Source organism: Hylobates moloch, unplaced genomic scaffold (genome assembly GCF_009828535.3).
Source record: "Hylobates moloch isolate HMO894 unplaced genomic scaffold, HMol_V3 SCAFFOLD_3, whole genome shotgun sequence".
NCBI lineage: Eukaryota > Metazoa > Chordata > Mammalia > Primates > Hylobatidae > Hylobates > Hylobates moloch.
In genome coordinates, this window is record NW_026652278.1 from 84169142 (window position 1) to 84190367 (window position 21226).

General features: G+C 42.9%; 1 protein-coding gene and 1 long non-coding RNA gene across 9 annotated transcripts in view; one reads left to right on the forward strand and one right to left on the reverse strand.

Annotated features, from left to right (window-relative positions):
* Positions 1-3506: 3506 nt before the first annotated feature.
* LOC131382955 (uncharacterized) lies at positions 3507-4506 on the reverse strand. The gene is made up of 2 exons (XR_009212588.1): positions 4280-4506; positions 3507-3729 (listed from the first exon to the last, which is right to left on the reverse strand). It is a non-coding gene; the product is annotated as an uncharacterized LOC131382955 (long non-coding RNA).
* Positions 4507-4643: 137 nt separating this feature from the next.
* ZFAND4 (zinc finger AN1-type containing 4) overlaps positions 4644-21226 on the forward strand; it is a 156886-nt gene continuing 140303 nt past the window's right edge. For 3 of the 8 annotated variants that reach the window (XR_009212850.1, XM_032142536.2, XM_058436504.1), the window contains exons 1-2: positions 4909-5184; positions 20052-20352. Coding sequence is in view for 5 of the 8 variants with exons in the window: in XM_032142536.2 (XP_031998427.1) it covers positions 20169-20352 (184 nt within the window). In the remaining 3 variants the exon portion in view is untranslated. Of the gene's footprint in view, positions 4779-4901; positions 5185-12067; positions 12186-20051; positions 20353-21226 lie in introns of those variants that run through there. The other 5 variants (XM_032142553.2, XM_032142572.2, XM_058436503.1 and 2 more) reach the window with 4 other exon arrangements.

A 21226-nucleotide genomic window follows, 5' to 3' on the forward strand; every position in this document is an offset into this window, starting at 1 on the left:
CTGAGGTTGGGTAATTTATAAAGGAAAGAGGTTTAATTGATTCACAGTTTCGCATGGCTGGGGAGGCCTCAGGAAACTTACAATCATGGCAAAAGGGGAACCAGGTCCGACTTACATGGTGGCCACACAGACAGTGGGAGCATGTGAAGGAGCAACTGTCAAACGTGTATAAAACCATCAGATGTTAGCTGGGCACAGTGGCTCACACGTGTAACCCTAGCACTTTAGGAGGCCAAGGAGGGTGGATCAACTGAGGTCAGGAGTTCGAGACCAGCCTAGCTAACGTAGTGAAATCCCGTCTCTACTAAAAATACAAAAATTAGCTGGGTGTGGTGGCACATGCCCGTAATCCCAGCTACTCAGGAGGCTGAGGCAGGAGAATCACTGGAACCTAGGAGGCAGAGGCTGCAGTAAGCCAAGATCACGCCATGGTACTCCAGACTGGGTGACAGAGCAAGACTCCATCGCAAAAAACAAAACAAAACCAAACAAAACCCTATAAGATCTCATGAGGACTCACTGAATATCACAAGAACAGCATGAGGAAAACTGCCTCCATGATCCAATCACCTCCCCCCCAAGGTCCCTCCCTCGACACATGAGGATTATGGGGATTATAATTCATGATGAGATTTGGGTGGGGGGACATGGCCAAACCATATCAGAAAGTAAAGGTAGAAGTCAAGCTTGGACAGGAAGTGACATTGTAGATTACTATTTTTTTTCTTTTTTTTTTGAGATGAAGTTTTGCTCTTGTTGCCCAATGAAATTGTTTTTCTAATTTCATTTTCAGATTGTGTCTTGCAGATGTATAGAAATACAATTGATAAATGATTCTGGCTATTAACCTTTGATGCTTCAACCTTGCTGAACACATTTTTTTTTTTTTTTTTTTTTGAGACGGAGTTTAGCTCTTGTTGCCCAGGCTGGTGGCATGATCTTGGCTCACCACAACCTCCGCCTCCTGGGCTCAAGAGATTCTTCTGCCTCAGCCTCCCTAGTAGCTGGGATTACAGGTATGCACCACCATGCCCAGCTAATTTTGTATTTTTAGTAGAGATGGGGTTTCTCCATGTTGGTCAGGCTGGTCTCGAACTTCCGACCTCAGGTTATCCGTCCACCTCGGCCTCCTAAAGTGCTGGGATTACAGGCGTGAGCCACCGTGCCTGGCCAAATCTGCTTATTTTTAAGCTTTTTGATGCTTTTCTGTTTTGTTTCAGTTTTTTTCCTATTTATTAATACAAGTTCTTTAGGTATTTTGGATATTTGTTAAAAAGCTTTTCAATTTGTTCATTGGTTTCTTTGCTGTGAAGTTTTTCAATTTGACATTGTCCCATGTTTAGTTTTGCTTTTCATGTCTCCACTTTTGTGACATATTCAGTAAATTATTGTCAAGATCCATACCTAGAAACTTCTAGGCAAAAACCTAAAAGAAGTTTTCTCATTTCAGGTCTTACATTTAAATTTTTTTTTTTTTTTTTTTTTGAGACAGCGTCTCGCTCTGTTGCCCAGGCTGGAGTGCAGTGGTGCGATCTCAACTCACTGCAACCTTCGCCTCCCGGGTTCAAGCGATTCTCCTGCCTTAGCCTCCTGAGTAGCTGGAACTATAGGCACGTGCTACCACGCCCAGCTAATTTTTGTATTTTTAGTAGAGACAGGGTTTTACCACATTGGCCAGGATGGTCTCGACCTCCTGACCTTGTGATCCACCTGCCTCTGCTTCCCAAAGTGCTGGGATTACAGTCGTGAGCCACCACGCTTGGCCACATTTAAATCTTTAATAAATTTTTATTTGATTTTAGTTTGGCAAACTATGCCACCCCCCTACTGTCGGATTTTGTTAATAAAGTTTTATTGGAACACAACCACATTCATTCATTTACTTACTTTCTATTATTGCTTTCACCCTACCTCCAACGTAAGAGTTGAGTAATTATGACGAGACTGGATGGCTCACAGAGCCTCAGATGTTTTCTATCTGCCCCTTTTATTTTATTTATCTTTTTGAGACGGAGGCTTGCTCTGTCACCCAATCTGGAGTGCAGTCATGTGATCTCGGCTCACTGCAACCTCTGTTTCCTGGGTTGAAGCAATGCTCCTGCCTCAGCCTCCCAAGTAGCTGGGATTACAGGCACCTGCCACCACACCCGGCTAATTTTTGTATTTTTAGTAGAGGTGTGGTTTCACCATGTTGGCCAGGTTGGTCTCGAACTCCTGACCTCGTGATCCACCCGCCTCGGCCTCCCAAAATGCTGGGATTACAGGCGTGAGCCACCGCGCTCGGCTCTGCCCCTTTACATAAACAGTTTGCTGACCATTGCTCTAAGGCATTCTGTTCCATTCTTGCCTTGTGGAAACAGCAGAATGAACCTAGGTAATAGCCGGGGGAAGTGCTGAGGATGGAAATGTCAGCCTCTAGAGCAGCACTGCCCCATAGAACTCTGCAGGAATGAAAATTTTCTTTATCTGCATTGTCAAAGGCAGTAGCCACTAGCCACCTTGATGACTGACCCCATTCTAGTCTGTGTTTTTTGGTGCTCTGCATCTTGCTGCTGACTATGCAGCCTGTCACCATGGCACAGTCTCGTAGGCTGCCCAGGTTGGTCTCAGTGATCCTGGAGCTACTGACTTCTTCCTTGGGCACTGTAAGATCAGACAGGGAATTACTCATACCCAGAGTCAAAGATTTTGTCCAGCTCCCACAGGTCAACCATTTGCCCAAGTCTGCTGTGAGAGTGACGTGATGACAGATGAGGGCACTTGCTAGTTGGCTACTCCTTTCCCCTGTTCATTTTATGCATCTTCCTTCTGTCCTTAGGTTATTTGTGCACATAGTTTCTTGCTCTAGTACCCAGTGTGAATCAGAGTCAGCATTTGTTAAATATGATGAGTTTCTTTTGGAGCAACTAAATCTACTCATCAATCAGTAGGATTGATTTCAGGGGATTCAGGAGACAATAGGTTTAGAAAATAAGCAAACTGCTATTTTGAGAGACTTGAAAGGGAGAGAGAACTTACGTTAAAAAAAGTTCCTATGGTAACAACTTTTAATGCTATTTTATTCAGTCTCCATGGTCTATCAGATAGGTAATGTAGTAATACTAATTTTACAGATAAAGCTAAAATCTGGAAGCAATGTGGAATAATGGAATGAGGTTGGATTTTTGTATTGTGTCCTAGATTTAAATCTGGCTTTCCGACATAGAGCTGTTTGATTATAGGTAAATTGTTCTACTTTAATTGGCATTTGTTTACTCCTTTGTAGACGAAGGGTTTCAATACCAACTTTGCAGGATTGTGATGGGGAAAGAATATGTAAAGACCCTTATCAACCATCTGGCACTTGAAGAATGGCAGATGATAATGATGATGATGTTGTAAAGAATGAATGACTTGGCCAGGTAATGGAGCTTCCAGTATTGGGAGCCAAGGCTTTAAACACACCTGCCCGACTCCATGGTCCATGCTGTCAATTCTCCAGTGTGAATGAAGTGGGCAGGCAAGGGTGAGAAACGCCAAGGTTTTTACTCAGTAAGTCTCCATCACAGGCCCTATTCTAGGCTCAGGAATGCAAAGATGATTACCATCATAGCTCTGTCCTCAAAGGTCTCCAATCTATGTAGCATTAAGCGTTATGTAGAGTTTCAGAAGGAACCAGCGGCGAGACGGGTGAATCAATGTCCAGTGCCTCACCATACTCCCCCAGTGTATGCTCAATAGTTCGTTGAACTGTGGAGATAAGTTGGTGGATAGGGTCTCAGAAGAATGAGAGAGGACAGGAGACACAGATTAGATGTTTAGTTTCATATTAGACTGGCTCCTCTGAGCCAGAAGTCGAGGATGAGTAAACCCGCAGTGGGAGCGAGATGACATTCTTTGTCAGCTGAGTAACCCACTCAGTGAAGGAGGTTCACGGAGTTGGAAAATCGGTAGGGGGAACGGGACTAGGCAGTGGGCTCCCATGTTAGGTTGAAAGGCAGGTGTTGGCTTGAAGCGAGTTACTGTTTACACCGCAGCTCAGCAGCTTGGAAACTGGAGCAGGAGGTGTGGCTGGGCTTACCCAACGCTGGGATTTGAGCCCAGGGTGCCTACTCCATTGCCTGGCCTACAGTCCTCAGTAAATTGTATGAGGACTACAGAAAGTTATCTGTTTTCGCCCTTGTCTTCAACCAGGCACGGTAATGCCCCCATTTTCCAGATGAGGCAATTGAGGCCAGAAACATTAGGGGACGGTGAAGCCTAAAGCGGATTTGTTCAGGACAGGCCGGCCCAAACGCACCAGGAGGGCCCCTGACTCTGGAGAGGCCACCGACTGGACAGCGTCTGCCTGCATCGCCTATCTCCAGCAAATCAGGCGCCTGGAAGAGGATCCCTGGTGGGTCTCACGGAGGGCGCTCCGGCTTCAACCCCGCCGTTCCCAGCAGGCCATGCGGCTGCCCTCCAGACGCCCGCGTGGGCACGAGTCAGGGGTCCAGCGTTGCTAGTAATAAGAGATCAACATCCGGGCCTCGTAACCCACAACCTCCAGGGAATGCCAAGAAGGCCCCAGGGCCCTGGTGCCCCGGCAACCGCCCACGTCCGGGGCCAGGCCCGCCCCGCCCGCGCTGATTGGAGGGCAGCGAAAGCGCCGTCCAGCGATTGGTAGGTGGTGTCACAAAGGGGCGGGGCGCGGCGACCGTGGAGCGTTGTCCGCCAGTGCCTTCTGTGGAGTAGCTCGGGGGGTCGTTGGGCCCTGTCGACCTGTAGGCGGACGAGCGAGCCAGAGGACAAGACTGCGGGTGAGGCTGAGCTAGCGAGCGGCCCGCAGGGGGTCGCCCGGGCTGCGAGCCGCTGAGCCCAGCCGCGCTGCCGCCGCTGGCCGTCGTGGGGCCGGAATGGCGCAAGGCCGGAGTGGCGCGGGCGCTCGGCGCCGGGCTGCCGGGTAGAGTCCTGTCCCCGCCCCTCGCCTTGCGGCCTGACGCCGGCCGCTGCTGCCCGGGGACCGGAGAGGCGGGCCGCCTTTGCCCAGGACACACGCTCTGGAGTTTGTTCCTTTGGGCGTGACGCCAGCTTCAACGGGTACCCGGCTTTCCGGACGGGTGCTGATCTCCGAGTGGCTGTTGTCACGCGGACTGCTGTCCTCCAGATTCAGGCCCGTGGGTCTGGGGAGCCCGGATTGGTCTTGGAGGAGCAACGGCTGCACAGGTGATTGGGTGGCCTCAAGTGTATAGGTACCTGGATGGCGCGAGGAGATGCTGGCCCTGAAATATTTCCCAGTTCCGCTTGCAGATCAACTGCGGACTAGAGCTTAGGCTACAGACAAATTAGGGGGTTGATGTGATTCTGTAGCTCGTATTTAGAACTTTAGGAATGTTTTCACATATCAGTAAATGTAGATCTGTGTCACAGTTTTATTGGCAGCTTCACATTCTGGATATCTTTATGTTGGGGAAAATGTTTCAAAGGTAACTGCTCTTCTGTAGCTTCTTTAGAGCAGAGGATGGAGGAAATTCTGAGTTACTGAAGTTACGTATTCAGCGCTATTGCCTGTTTACCTTTAACTTCCATTTCATCGTTGGAGTTGTGTTTTTAGAAATTTTTCAGAAGAAATGAGAGAAATGCTTTGGGAATTGATTTTTTTTTTTTTTTTAAGTTCTAGGGTACATGGGCACAACGTGCAGGTTTGGTACATAGCTATACATGTGCCATGTTGGTTTTCTGCGCCGACTAACTCGTCATTTACATTGGGTATTTCTCCTAATGCTATCCCTCCCCCAGTCCCACTCCCCACGACAGGCCCCAGTGTGTGATGTTCCCCTCCCTGTGTCCAAGTGTTCTCATTGTTCAGTTCCCATCTATGAGTGAGAACATGCGGTGTTTGGTTTTCTGTCCTTGTAACAGTTTGCTGAGAATGATGGTTTCCAGCTTCATCCATGTCCCTGCAAAGGACATGAACTTATCCTTTTTTATGGCTGCATGGTATTCCATGGTGTATATGTGCCATATTTTCTTAATCCAGTCTATCACTAATGGACATTTGGGTTGGTTCCAAGCCTTGCTATTGTGAATAGTGCCACAGTAAACATACGTGTGCGTGTGTCTTTATAGTGGCATGATTTATAATCCTTTGGGTATATACCCAGTAATGGGATCGCTGGGTCAAATGGTATTTCTAGTTCTAGATCCTTGAGGAATCGCCACAGTTTTCCACAATGGTTGAACTAATTTACACTCCCACCAACAGTGTAAAAGCGTCCCTGTTTCTCCACGTCCTCTCCAGCATCTGTTGTTTCGTTTCTAATGATCGCCGTTCTAACTGGTGTGAAATGGTATCTCACTGTGGTTTTGATTTGCATTTTTCTGATGACCAGTGATGATGAGTATTTTTTCATGTGTCTGTTGGCTGCATAAATGTCTTCTTTTGAGAAGTGTCTGTTCATATCATTTGCCCACTTTTTGATGCAGTTGGTTTTTTTCTTGAAAATTTGAGTTCTTTGTAGATTCTGGACATTAGCCCTTTGTCAGATGAGTAGATTGCAAAAATTTTCTCCCATTCTGTAGGTTGCCTGTTCACTCTGATGGTAGTTTCTTTTGCTGTGCAGAAGCTCTTTAGGTTAATTAGATCCCATTTGTCTATTCTGGCTTTTGTTGCCATTGCTTTTGGTGTTTTAGTCATGAAGTCCTTGCCCATGCCTATGTCCTGAATGGTATTGCCTAGGTTTTCTTCTAGGGTTTTTATGGTTTCAGGTCTAACATTTAAGTCTTTGATCCATCTTGAATTAATTTTTTTATAAGATGTAAGGAAAGGGCCGGGCGCGGTGGCTCACGCTTGTAATCCCAGCACTTTGGGAGGCCGAGGCGGGCGGATCACGAGGTCAGGAGATCGAGACCACGGTGAAACCCCGTCTGTACTAAAAACACACACACAAAAATTAGCGCGACGTGGTGGCGGGCGCCTATAGTCCCAGCTACTCGGAGAGGCTGAGGCAGGAGAATGGCGTGAACCTGGGAGGCAGAGCTTGCAGTGAGCCGAGATCGCGCCACTGCACTCCAGCCTGGGTGACAGAGTGAGACTCCGTCTCAAAAAAAAAAAAAAAGATGTAAGGAAGGGATCCAGTTTCAGCTGTCTACATATGGCTAGCCAGTTTTCCCAGCACCATTTATTAAATAGGGAATCATTTCCCTACGTCTTGTTTTTGTCAGGTTTGTCAAAGATGGTTGTAGGCTGGGCGCCGTGGCTCACGCCTGTAATCCCAGCACTTTGGGAGGCCGAGGCGGGCGGATCACCTGAGGTTGAGAGTTTGAGACCAGCCTGACCAACATGGAGAAACCCCATCTCTACTAAAAATACAAAAAAATTAGCCGGGTGTGGTGGCACATGCCTGTAATCCTAGCTACTAGGGAGGCTGAGGCAGGAGAATCGCTTGAACCTGGGAGGCAGACGTTGTGGTGAGCCAAGATCACACCATTGCACTCCAGCCTGGGCAACAAAAGCGAAACTCCGTCTCAAAAAAAAAAAAAAAAAAAAAAATCAGATAGTTGGGATTTTTGCACATTGATTTTGTACCCTGAGACTTTGCTGAAGTTATCAGCTTAAGGAGATTTTGGGTTGAGACGATGGGGTTTTCTAAATATATAATCATGTCATCTGCAAACAGGGACAATTTGACTTCCTCTTTTCCTAACAGAATATCCTTTATTTCTGTCTCTTGCCTGATTGCTCTGGCCAGAACTTCCAACATTATGTTAAATAGGAGTGGTGAGAGAGGGCATCCCTGTTTTGTGCAGGTTTTCAAAGGGAATGCTTCCAGTTTTTGCCCATTCAGTATGATATTGGCTGTGAGTTTGTCATAAATGGCTCTTATTATTTTGAGATACGTCCCATCAATACCTAGTTTATTAAGAGTTTTTAGCATGAAGGCTGTTGGATTTTGTCAAAGGCTTTTTCTGCATCTATTAAGATAATCATGTGGTTTTTGTCTTTGGTTCTGTTTATGTGATGGATTATATTTATTGATTTGCGTGTATTGAACCAGCCTTGCATCCCAGGGATGAGGCTGACTTAATCCTAGTGGATAAGCTTTTTGATGTGCTGCTGGATTCGGTGTGCCAGTATTTTATTGAGGATTTTTGCATAGATGTTCATCAGGGATATTGGTCTAAAATTCTCTTTTTTTGTTTTGTCTCTGCCAGGCTTTGGTATTAGGATGATGCTGGCCTCATAAAATGAGTTAGGGAGGATTCCCTCTTTTTCTACTGATTGGAATAGTTTCAGAAGGAATGGTACCAGCTTCTCTTTGTACCCCTGGTAGAATTTGGCTGTGAATCCATCTGGACCTGGACTTTTTTTGTTGGTAGGCTATTAATTATTGCCTCAATTTCAGAGCCTGTTATTGGTTTCTTCAGAGATTCCACTTCTTCCTGGTTTAGTCCTGGGAAGGTATATGTGTCCAGGAATTTATCAATTTCTTCTAGATTTTCTAGTTTATTTGTGTAGAGGTGTTTATAGTATTCTCTGATGGTAGTTTATATTTCTGTGGGATCACTGGTGATATCCCCTTTATCTTTTTTTATTGCGTCTATTTGATTCTTCTCTCTTTTCTTATTAGTCTTGCTAGCAGTCTATCAATTTTGTTTATCTTTTCAAAAAACCAGCTCCTGGATTCATTGATTTTTTTGAAGGATTTTTTGTGTCTCTATTTCCTTCAGTTCTGCTCTGATCTTAGTTATTTCTTGCCACCTGCTAGCTTTTGAATTTGTTTGCTCTTGCTTCTCTAGTTCTTTTAATTGTGATGTTAGGGTGTCAATTTTAGATCTTTCCTGCTTTCTCTTGTGGGCATTTAGTGCTATAAATTTCCCTGTACACACTGCTTTAAATGTGTCCCAGAGATTCTGGTACGTTGTGTCTTTGTTCTCATTGGTTTTAAAGAACATCTTTATTTCTGCCTTCATTTCATTATTTACCCAGTAGTCATTCAGGAGCAGGTTGTTCAGTTTTTATGTAGTTGTGCAGTTTTGAGTGAGTTTCTTAATCCTGAGATCTAATTTGATTGCACTGTGGTCTGAGAGACAGTTTGTTGTGATTTCTGTTGTTTTACATTTGCTAAGGAGTGCTTTACTTCCAACTATGTGGTCAACTTTGGAATAAGTGGGATGTGGTGCTGAGAAGAATGTATATTCTGTTGATTTGAGGTGGAGAGTTCTGTAGATGTCTATTAGGTCTGCTTGATGCAGAGCTGAGTTCAAGTCCTGGATATCTTTGTTAACCTTCTGTCTTATTGATCTGTCTAACACTAACAGTGGGGTGTTAAAGTCTCCCATGATTATTGTGTAGGAGTCTAAGTCTCTTTGTAGGTCTCTAAGGACTTGCTTTATGAATGGGAGTGCTCCTGTATTGGGTGCATATATAGTTAGGATAGTTAGCTCTTCTTGTTAAATTGATCCCTTTACCATTATGTGATGGCCTTGTTTGTCTCTTTTGATCTTTGTTGGTTTAAAGTCTGTTTTATCAGAGACTAGGATTGCAACCCCTGCCTTTTTTTTGCTTTCCATGTGCTTGGTAGATCTTCCTTCATCCCTTTATTTTGAGCCTATGTGTGTGTTTGCACGTGAGATGGGTCTCCCAAATACAGCACACTGATGGGTCTTGACTCTTTATCCAATTTGCCAGTCTGTGTCTTTTAATTGGGGGCATTTAGCCCAATTACATGTAAGGTTAATATTGTTATGTTTGAATTTGATCCTGTCTTTATGATGTTAGCTGGTTATTTTGCCCGTTAATTGTTGCAGTTTCTTCATAGCATCAATGGTCTTTACCATTTGGCATGTTTTTGCAGTGGCTGGTACCGGTTGTTCCTTTCCATGTTTAGTGTTTCTTTCAGGAGCTCTTGTAAGGCAGGCCTGATGGTGACAAAATCTCTCAGCATTTGCTTGTCTGTAAAGGATTTTATTTCTCCTTCACTTACGAAGCTTAGTTTGGCTGGATGTGAAATTCTGGGTTGAAAATTCTTTTCTTTAAGAATGTTGAATATTGGCCCCCACTCTCTTCTGGCTTGTAGAGTTTCTCCCGAGAGATCCGCTGTTAGTCTGATGGGCTTCCCTTTGTGGGTAAGCCAATGTTTCTCTCTGGCTGCCCTTAATATTTTTTCCTTCATTTCAACCTTGGTGAATCTGACAATTATGTGTCTTGGGATTGCTCTTCTTGAGGAGTATCTTTGTGGTGTTCTCTGTATTTCCTGAATTTGAATGTTGGCCTGCCTTGCCTCGTGCTAGCTTTTGAATTGGTTTGCTCTTGCTTCTCTAGTTCTTTTAATTGTGATTAGGTTTAAAATTGTGATTAAAATTAAAAATTAATTGTGATAAAAATTAAAAATTGCTAGGTTGGGGAAGTTCTCCTGGATAATATCCTGAAGAGTGTTTTCCAACTTGTTTTCATTCTCCCCACCACTTTCGGGTACACCAATCAAATGTAGATTTGGTCTTTTCACATAGTCCCATATTTGTTGGAGGGTTTGTTCATTTCTTTTTATTCTAAACTTCTTGCTTTATTTCATTAATGTGATCTTCAATCACTGATACCCTTTCTTCCACTTGATTGAATTGGCTATTGAAGCTTGTGCATGCGTCAGGTAGTTCTCCTGCCATGGTTTTCAGCTCCATCAGGTCATTTAAGGTCTTCTCTACACTGTTTATTCTAATTAGCCACTTGTCTAATCTTTTTTCAAGGTTTTTAGCTTCCTTGCAATGGGTTCAAACATCCTCCTTTAGCTCAGAGAAGTTTGTTATTACCGGCCTTCTGAAGCTGACTTCTGTCAATTCATCAAAGTCATTCTCCATCCACCTTTGTGCCGTTGCTGACGAGGAGCTGCGATCCTTCGGAGGAAATGAGATGCTCTGGTTTTTAGAATTTTCAGCTTTTCTGCTCTGGTTTCTCCCCATCTTTGTGGTTTTACCTACCTTTGGTCTTTGATGTTGGTGACCTACACATGGGGTTTTGGTGTGGATGTCCTTTTTGTTGATGTTGATGTTATTCCTTTCTGTTTGTTAGTTTTCCTTCTAACAGTCAGTTCCCTCAGCTGCAGGTCTGTTGGAGTTTGCTGGAGTTCCACTCCATACCGTGTTTGCCTGGGTATCACCAGTGGAGGTTGCAGAAAAGCAAATATTGCAGAACAGCAAATATTGCTGCCTGATCCTTCCTCTGGAAGCTTTGTCCCAGAGGGGCACCCACCTGTATGAGGTGTCAGTCGGCCCCTACTGGGAGGTGTCTCCCAGTTAGGCTACACGGGGGTCAGGGAGCCACTTGAGGAGGCAGTCTGTCCGTTCTCAGAGCTCAAACACCGTGCTGGGAGAACCACTGCTCTCTTCAGAGCTGTCAGACAGGAACGTTTAAGTCTACAGAAGTTTCTGCTGCCTTTTGGTCAGCTATGCCCTACCCCCAGAAGTGGAGTCTATAGAGGCAGTAGTGCTGTGGTGGGCTCCGCCCAGTTCCAGCTTCCCAGCCACTTTGTTTACCTACTCAAGCCTTAGCAATGGTGGACACCCCTCTCCCTGCTGGGCTGCTGCCTCACAGGTCAATCTCAGACTGCTGTGCTAGCAGTGAGCAGGGCTCCATGGGCATGGGACCCGCTGAGCCAGGCACAGGATGTAATCTCCTGGTCTGCTGGTTGCTAAGACTGTGGGAAAAGCGCAGTATTTGAGCAGGAGTGTTGCATTTTTCCAGGTACCATCTGTCACGGCTTCCCTTGGCTAGGAAAGGGAAATCTCCCGACCCGTTGAGCTTCCCAGGTGAGGGGACACCACACCCTGCTTTGGCTCACCCTCCATGGGCTGCATCCACTGTCCAACCAGTCCCAATGAGATGAACCAGGTACCTCAGTTGGAAATGCAGAAATCACCCGTCTTCTGCATCAGTCACGCTGGGAGCTGCAGACTGGAGCTGTTCTGTTTGGCAGTCTTGGAACGAACCAGGAATTGATTTAGAAACCTTTCTGGTGTCATTACTCTTAATAGCTAGATATATATTTTAGTTATAAAAATTCTGAAAGTACTTCTTTCTCTACCTGCCCCCATTTTTTTTTTTTTGAGACAGGGTCTGGCTGTGTTGCCCAGGCTGGAGTGCAGTGGCATAATCATAGCTTGCCGCAGCTTGGAACTCCAGGGCTCCAGTGATCCTCCTACCTTAGCCTCCTGAATGGCTGGGACTACAGGTGTGTGTGCCATCATGCCCAACTAATTTTTTTTTTTTTAATTTTGTAGATACAAGGGTCTCGCTATGTTGCCTAGGCTGGTCTCAACCTTCTTACCTCAAGTGATTCTCCTACCTTGGCCTCCTGAATTGCTGGGATTATAGGCATGAGCCACCGTGGTCAGCCTTTTCTCTGTTTTCTTTGTTTCCTGTTCCCCTTCTGTTTTGTTTTTTTAGCTGTTTTTCCATCCCATCTTGAAGTCTTCATTGCCCCCTCATTTTCCAAGATCATGAGTCCCACAGTATGCTCAGCTAAGCATGATCACACACCATTTCAAGAAGTCGTTCATGGACCCAGCTTTTAGTACTGGCTGGGTCTTTGTTCTGCTGCAGCTTCCATTTGCTCCTCAGCTACCCTCTAGGCATCCAGTCTGGCTTAACCAGATTTCATGGCCTCATTTTGTCCTCTGCTACAGTGATTTCTACTCCTGAGGAGAAGCATAACTATCTTCTAGAGGGAAACATTTTCACTTTTGGTTATCAACCTTGGTTCTTTTGGGATATTGGAAATTACCCCGTTGACTGGACCCAGACTTACGGTGGAAGTTCCAGCACTATTAATGCTGTTCGGGGTTGTTCTTTTTCTTCTGGCATATAGTTGCATTATCCATTCTCATTATAGGTGAAGGACTTCCAAATCTGTTATCTTCTACCCTCCCCCAGCCTATTATTTTCAGGGTCTCACTATGGAAGAACACTGTGGTGAAAGAAACACTCCTAATTCCTTGGGCAGTCGTAGTCACTCTTGTCTTTATTTCTGTCATGTGTATTTTGCAGTCCTGACACCTGACTTCTGTTGCTAGAGCTGCAGCTGTGTAGGTAGGAGTACTGTTGGCTTCGGGGATACACACACTGGCAACTCTATAGTTAGTACACTCTTATTTGATATAGCATAAATGTGTTTTTAAGAATTCATGTTATCCAAAATTATAAAAGCAGTTGCTTAAATGAGTGAAAGAAAGGTTAAGGTTAGAGAGCTCCATACAAAGTCATATATCAGCAATGCAGCTTTTTAATTTAGCTTTTATATAAGAGCAATGACCCTTTTACCACTATCACCAGCAGTATTATTGGCATGTTATCTTGTATCACCCATCATTTTGAAATATGGTGTAACAATACTCAAAAGAGCTGTGCAGGCGAGGCGTGGTGGCTTACACCTGTAATCCTAGCACTTTGGGAGGCCAACGTGGGAGGATCATGAGGTCAAGAGATCGAGACCGTCCTGGCCAACGTGGAGAAACCCTGTCTCTACTAAAAATACAAAAATGAGCTGGGCGTGGTGATATGTGCCTGTAGTCCCAGCTACTCAGGAGGCTGAGGCAGGAGAATCACTTGAACCTGGAATGTGGAGGTTGCAGTGAGCCGACATCGTGCCACTGCACTCCAGCCTGGCGACAGAGCCAGACACCATCTCAAAACAAACAAACAAACAAACAAAAAACTGTGCTATAAGTAACAACTTTGTTTGCTGTAACTCCATCTCTTTTAGGATCATTAGCAGTCTGTAAAATGCAATTCAGATTCCCAAATTAAGTAATTATATTTCCTATTAGTGTTACAAAAACTTACATTATAGCAGATTCCTGTGTGTGCATGTATGTTGAGTTGGATAAACATTGGTGGACTTCATTTGGAGTGAATCAGAATGAGATTCCCATGAGAAGCCAACACCCCTCTAAACAAACTTTTGGAGCGTGATATGGCTTGGATGTTTTGTCCCCTACAAATCTCATGTTGAAATGTGACCCCCAGCGTTGGAGGTGGGCCTAGTGGGAGGTGTTTGGATCATGGGGGTGGATCCTCATGAGTGTCTTGGTGCTGTCCTTGTGGTAATGAATAAGTTCTCACTCTGATTTCACATGAGATCTGGTTTAAAAGAACCTAGGGGCCGGGTGTGGTGGCTCACGCCTGGGCGACAGAGCAAGACTCCGTCTCAAAAAAAAAAAAAAAAAAAAGTTGGCCTGGTGCAGTGGCCCACGCCTGTAATCCCAGCACTTTGGGAGGCAGCAGATCACGAGGTCAGGAGTTCGAGACCAGCCTGGCCAATATGGTGAAATCCCATCTCTACTAAAAATACAAAAATCAGCTTGGCTTGGTGGTATGGGCCTGTAGTCCCAGCTACTTGGGAGGCTGAGGCAGGAGAATCACTTGAACCCAGGAGGTGGAGGTTGCAGTGAGCTGAGATCACACCACTACATTTCACCCTGGGCAACAGAGGAAGACTCCGTCTCAAAAAAAAAAAAAAGAAAGCAAAGAACAATATAAAGAAGTCATATTGTTTAGAATTGGTTCTCTCTAGGTGTCATGGGGTTGGGGGAAGATCCAAAATGATTGACAGACCATTTTGAGTCACAGTATGAAAGGTGGTACTCTTTACCAAGATGGGGACTACAGGAAAGCAGGAAGTTTGTGGGAAAAATATAAGTTTTGAGTATGTTGGATTTGTGGCATATACAGATTTCAGATGCCTCTGAAATATCATGCTTATGGAGTGGAGATTATTAATCAAACCACAATCTTTAAAAATAACTGCTTCTTTAGGCCGGGCGCGGTGGCTCAAGCCTGTAATCCCAGCACTTTGGGAGGCTGAGGCGGGCGGATCACGAGGTCAGGAGATCGAGACCATGCTGGCTAACATGGTGAAACCTCGTCTCTACTAAAAATAGAAAAAAAAAAAAAAATTAGTTGGGTGTGTTGGCGGGCGCCTGTAGTCCCAGCTACTCGGGAGGCTGAGGCAGGAGAATGGCGTGAACCCAGGAGGCGGAGCTTGCAGTGAGCCGAAATCGCGCCACTGCACTCCAGCCTGGGGGACAGAGAAAGACTCCATCTCAAAAAAAAAAAAATAATAACTGCTTCTTTAAACATGCTTATATGAAAATTGTAGTGAGTTCAGTGATACCTCATATCCTTTGGTAGAAAAAAATGCAAAAAATGTATGTATGACACATTTCTGACTCTTGTACTTTCACAGTGTTCACTTTTTGTTTACCTAGATTTACTCACTGATATCCTTCTCCCACTCTGAGGCTTTACCTATCCTGAAATACATTAAAAAATTTACCCATGTTGGAGACCACTTCCCAACTCATCCTATAAGGCTAATATTACCCTGATACCAAATCCTGACAGACATAATGAAAGCTACAGATCATCATCATCTCTTATGATTATAGACACAGAAATCCTGAGGAAATATTTTCAGATCAAATCCATCAACATATGTAAAGGATTACATACCATGTACAAATGGGATTTATCCCAGTAATGCAAGATTGATTTGACACATAAAAATTAATGTAATGTGTGAATAAAAAAGTAAAGAAAACCAAATGATTATTTCAATAGACAATGAAAAAAGTGTTTGACAAAATTCGCACCCCTTCATGATTAAAAAGAAAACCCACCTAAAGCAGGAATAGAAGGAAAGCTCATCAACCTTATAATGGTAATCTATGAAAATCCCATGGTTAACATTATACCTAAAGACTCAATGGTTTCCTTCTACAATCAAGAATAAGACAAGGATGTCCAGTCTCACCACTTTTATTCAATCTTGTACTGAAGGTTCTAGAGCAGGGCAATTAGGCAAGAAAGGGAAATAAGCCCAGTGCAGTGGCTCAGGCCTGTAATCCCAGCTCTTTGGGAGGCCGAGGCGGGTGGGTCACCTGAGGTCAGCAGTTTGAGACCAGTCTGGCCAACTTGGTGAAACCCCGTCTCTACTAAAAATACAAAAATTTGCCTGGTGTGGTGGCAGGTGCCTGTACTCCCAGCTATTTGGGAAGCTGAGACAGGCGAATTGCTTGAACTTGGGAGGCGGAGGTTGCAATGAGCCGAGATCATGCCATTTCACTTCAGCCCGGGCAGTGGAGCGGGACTGTCCTCACCTCCAAAAACAAAAAGAAAGAAAGAAAAGAGCATATAGATTAGAAAGGGAGAAGTAAAACTCTATTTGTAAATGACATGCTCTTATATAGAGAGCTTTTATAGAGAGCGTTTATTTAGGAAGATTTAAATAACTAAATGAACAAAATAAACAGTTCAGCACAGTTGCAATGTACAAGATCAATATATTAAAATCGGTTGTGTTTCTACAAACCAGCAATGAGCAATCTGTAAATAAGACAATGATTCCATTTGTAATAGCATTTAAAGGAATAAAATACTTAGGAATAAATTTAATAAAAGAACAAAACTTGTGCTTTAAAAATTATAAAACGTTGAAATAAATTAGATATAAACTGAAAAATAGTATGTATTTATGGATTAGAAGACTTAGTATTAAGATTGCAATACTCTCCAAATCTACAGACTTAATGCAATCTCTGTCAAAATCCCAGCTGACATTTTTGCAAAATGGGCATACTTAAAATTCATATGGCAATTCAAGGAGCCCAGAATAGCCAACAATCTAAAAAGAACAAATTGGGGGCCTCACGCTTCCTGATTTCAGAACTTACTACAAAGCTACAGTAATTAAGATATGGTGGTACTGGCATAGGTAGATCAACAGAATAAAGAGTCTGGAAGTAAACCTTCACATTTACACTAAATTGGTTTTTAACAAGGATCCAAGACAATTCAATTGAGAATGAATGGTTATTCTGACAAATGATACTGGAACAACTGGTTATCCACATGCAAAAGAATAAAATTAGACCCTACCTCACACCATGCACAAAACTAAATTGAAATTTGGACAATACACCTAAATATAAGAGCTAAAACTATATAATTTTTAGAAAAATACATAAGTCAATCTTTATTACCTTGGGTTAGGCCAAGCTTTTTAAGTATGATAAAAGAAAAATAGCCAAATTAGACTTTAACAAAATTAAAAATTCTTGTGTTTTAAAAGATACTATCGGTCGGGCGCGGTGGCTCACGCTTGTAATCCCAGCACTTTGGGAGGCTGAGGCAGGCGGATCACGAGGTCAGGAGATCAAGACCACGGTGAAACCCTGTCTCTACTAAAAATATAAAAAAAAATTAGCCGGGCGTGGTGGCGGGCACCTGTAGTCCCAGCTACTCGGAGAGGCTGAGGCAGGAGAATGGCGTAACCCGGGAGGCGGAGCTTGCAGTGAGCCGAGATTGCGCCACTGCACTCCAGCCTGGACGACAGAGTGAGACTCCGTCTCAAAAAAAAAAAAAAACATACTATCAAAAGACAACCCACAAAATAAGAGAAAATATTTGTCATTCATGTATCTGTTAAGTGTTTTTATCTAGAATATGTAATATAAAAACTCATAGAACTCAATAAAAACTCCGATTAGAAATAGACAAAATATGTGAACAGGCATTTCTCCAAAGAATGTATGCAAATGGCCAATAATCACATAAAAAAGATGTGCAATATCATCATTAGTTTTGAAAGAAATGGAAGTCAACCACAATGAGATACTACTTCACACCCACTAGGATAGCTTTAATCAAAAGGAGAGAAACAAGTATTGGCAAGGGTGTGGAGAAATTGGCACCCTCATTCATTGTTGATGGGACTGTAAAATGATCCATACCATTTAGAAAACAGTTTGGTAGTTCCACAAATTGCTAAACATAAGAGTTACCACATTACCTAGCAAAGCTACTTCAAAGAGAAAGGAAAACATATGTTTACACAAAAACTTGCAGTTGAATGTTCATCTTAGCATTATATGTAACAGCCCCAAATTGGAAACAACTCAAATGCTCATCAACTGATGGATGGATAAACAACATGAGATATATTGCTACAAGGGATTATTATTCAGCAATAAAAAGGAGTGAAGTACTGATATATCCTAGAACATGATGAACTTTGAAAACATTATGCTAAGTGAAAGAAGCCAGTCACAGAAAAATCATATATGATTCTGTTTATGTGAAATGTCCAGAATAGACCAATTTGGAGATAGAAGGTAGATTAGTGGTTGCCTAGGGTTGAGTGGGGGACTGGGGGAATTTGGGAGTGATGGTTACAGAGTATGGGGTTCCTTTTAGAGGTGATGAAAATTTTTTAAAGCAAATGTGGTGATGGTTGCACAACTCTGTGTATGTAAGAAAAACCATTGAATTTTAGACTTTAAATGAGTGACTTTTATGGTATGTGAATTATAGTTCAATAAAGCTTTTTTTTTTTTTTTAAATGATGGAGTCTTGCTCTGTCACCCAGGTTGGAGTGCAGTGGCACAATCTTGGCTCACTGCAACCTCTGCCTCCTGCACTCAAGCGATTCTCCTACCTCAGCCTCCCGAGTAGCTGGGACTACAGGTGTGCGCCACCATTCCTGGCTAATTTTTATATTTTTTGGTAGAGATGGGGTTTTGCCATTTTGGCCAGGCTGGTCTCGAACTCCTCACCTCAGGTGATCCACCCACCTCGGCCTCCCAATGTGCTGGGATTACAGGTGTGAGCCACTGCACCTGGCCCTCAGTAAAGCTATTTTTAAAAAGATTTACCCACCTCACCAGAAAGATGTGTATCATTTGTCCTAGTTTAAGTTCAAGGCCCCCCTGTATAGAGTTTTCACGATTAATAGCAATAGCAATTTGATCATTTTTGTGCTCCTAGTTCTATACTTGTCATTTTGTTTACTACTTCTATTGGTTGGGCTTACCACTCATACTCATTAGCCATTGTATGTATGTGAGCAGAGATTGTCTAATACTTATTACCAATTTTAATGTCATCTGAATGCTATAATATCCTTTGGAAATTGTTGATGATTTAGTGAGTACTACTTTTTTTTTTTTTTTTTGAGACCAGAGTCTTGCTCTGCCGCCCAGGCTGAGGTGCTGTGGCGCGATCTTGGCTCACTGCAAGCTCTGCCTTCCGGGTTCACGCCATTCTCCTGCCTCAGCTTCCCAAGTAGCTGGGACTACAGGCACACACCACCACGCCCGGCTCATTTTTTTCTTATATTTTTAGTAGAGATCGGATCTCACCATGTTAGCCAGGATGGTCTCAATCTCCTGACCTCATGATCTGCCATCTCGGCCTCCCAAAGTGCTGGGATTATAGGCATGAGCCACAGCCCCTGGCCTAGTGAGTACTATTTTTAAGCAACCTATTATGGTGGTTGGCATTCTTTTTATCCAGTATGATTCAAATATACAACAGGAATAGGCATGGTGGCTCATGCCTGTAATCCCAGCACTTTGGGATGCCGAGGCGGGTGGATCACGAGGTCAAGAGATCGAGACCATCCTGGCCAACATGGTGAAACCCCGTCTCTACTAAAAATACAAAAATCTGCTGGGCATGGTGGTGGGTGCCTGTAATCCCAGCTACTTGGGAGGCTGAGGCAGGAGAATTGCTTGAACCCGGGAGGCGGAGGTTGCAGTGAGCCGAGATTGTGCCACTGCACTCCAGCCTGGTGACAGAGCGAGACTCTGTCAAAAAAAAAAAAATGTCAAATGTGCAATCGTTGTAAAGTTATGCTTTATGTGGTATAGAAGACATAATTTGTATGTTTTAGGAAAGGATATGAATAAATTTTTCAAAGCCTTACAGGAATATACTGATGTGTTTGTTGAGTTTGGCTAATATATCATTTAACAACAAAAGTATTTGTTGAGCATGTACTATATATATAAGTAACTGTGCTGAGCTCTAATAAGATACATTATAATATCAAAAATATACCTATTCTTAATAATCTTATGTTCTAGATGGGAGAGTGATTTCGAGACAAATGTGAAAAGTTCAGGATTAGACATAATTAAAAGCACTAAAGTGAATTCTGGGGCTGTCTGGAAGATTGATATGGGCCACAGTTACATGGAAAATCTTTATGAACAAATACAACTTTCAGATAGGCTTGTTAAAAAAATTCTTGTTTTTTTAGGTACAAAACTCAAAACATGAACAATAATATATATTACCAATCTTCAAACCTGATTTGGCTAGAACTGGAATACAGTTGCCTACGACATATTTTAGAAGAACTAGAAAAGTCAAAGTAATGGATGACAGAAAAGAGCCTCCATTCTTCAATGATGATAACATGGGACCATTTTACTACAGGCTTCATTTGTATGATACCATGGAGCTCTTCATTGAAACATTAACTGGCACATGTTTTGAGCTGAGAGTTTCACCTTTTGAAACTGTTATTTCTGTGAAAGCAAAAATTCGAAGATTGGAAGGTACTCATCTTTCTTTGTTTTTAGGATATGAAGGTTAAATTTGTTCATCAATAATGTGTAGTAATTTTTAAAGTATTTTAATGGAGACAATTTCAAACATATATGTTAGAAAGAATAAGATAATGAACCCCCTTCTATTCCCTCACTCCAACATTTATCGGCTTATGAACTATTTTATCCCCATTGCTGTGTTCACCAGATTCTTTGGAAACAAATCCCTGGCATCATGCTATGGTGTGAAATAATATTTTAGAATAGCTTTCAGCAGGTTATGGTGACATGCAAATTATGCCTTAACTATTTTATGGTTACTTTTAATGTTACTTTATGTTTTACTTTTAATGGGAAATAGTAATTATATTTCCTTCTAGGGACCTTATTTCCCTTTTTTCACTGCTTTGCAACCACCCTCCTCTTTTTTAATGTGGAGGTTTTCCGAAAAGAGTTTTTGGCTTACATTTACATATATTCAAAGTTCCCTTAGTATAGCAGGGGTGCTGAATAATGTGTAATGTCTCTTTTGTGGTTTGTATATTTGCAAAAAGTGCCTAAAAAGACTAATTTGTATTAAAATTAGTCTTTGCTTTTTGCAGATTTCTGCAATAAGTAATGTTTGCCATTTATAGTTGTTAAAAATCCAGTTTTGAGTAGAAAATTAAATTGTTCCATATAACAGTAAATGGATCTTTGTTGATGGAACCAGCTGGAACTTGCTTGTAATATAAAGGTAGTGACTAGGGTTGTCCTCCAGCAGGCTTAAGTTCAGAATTATAGAAGGATGAGGAGGGTTAGAATTTTTCATTTCTGTGAGGCCAAGGATCTATATGAGCTCCTGAATATTTGCTATTTCTCTAGACCCAGGAGATCCTACTGA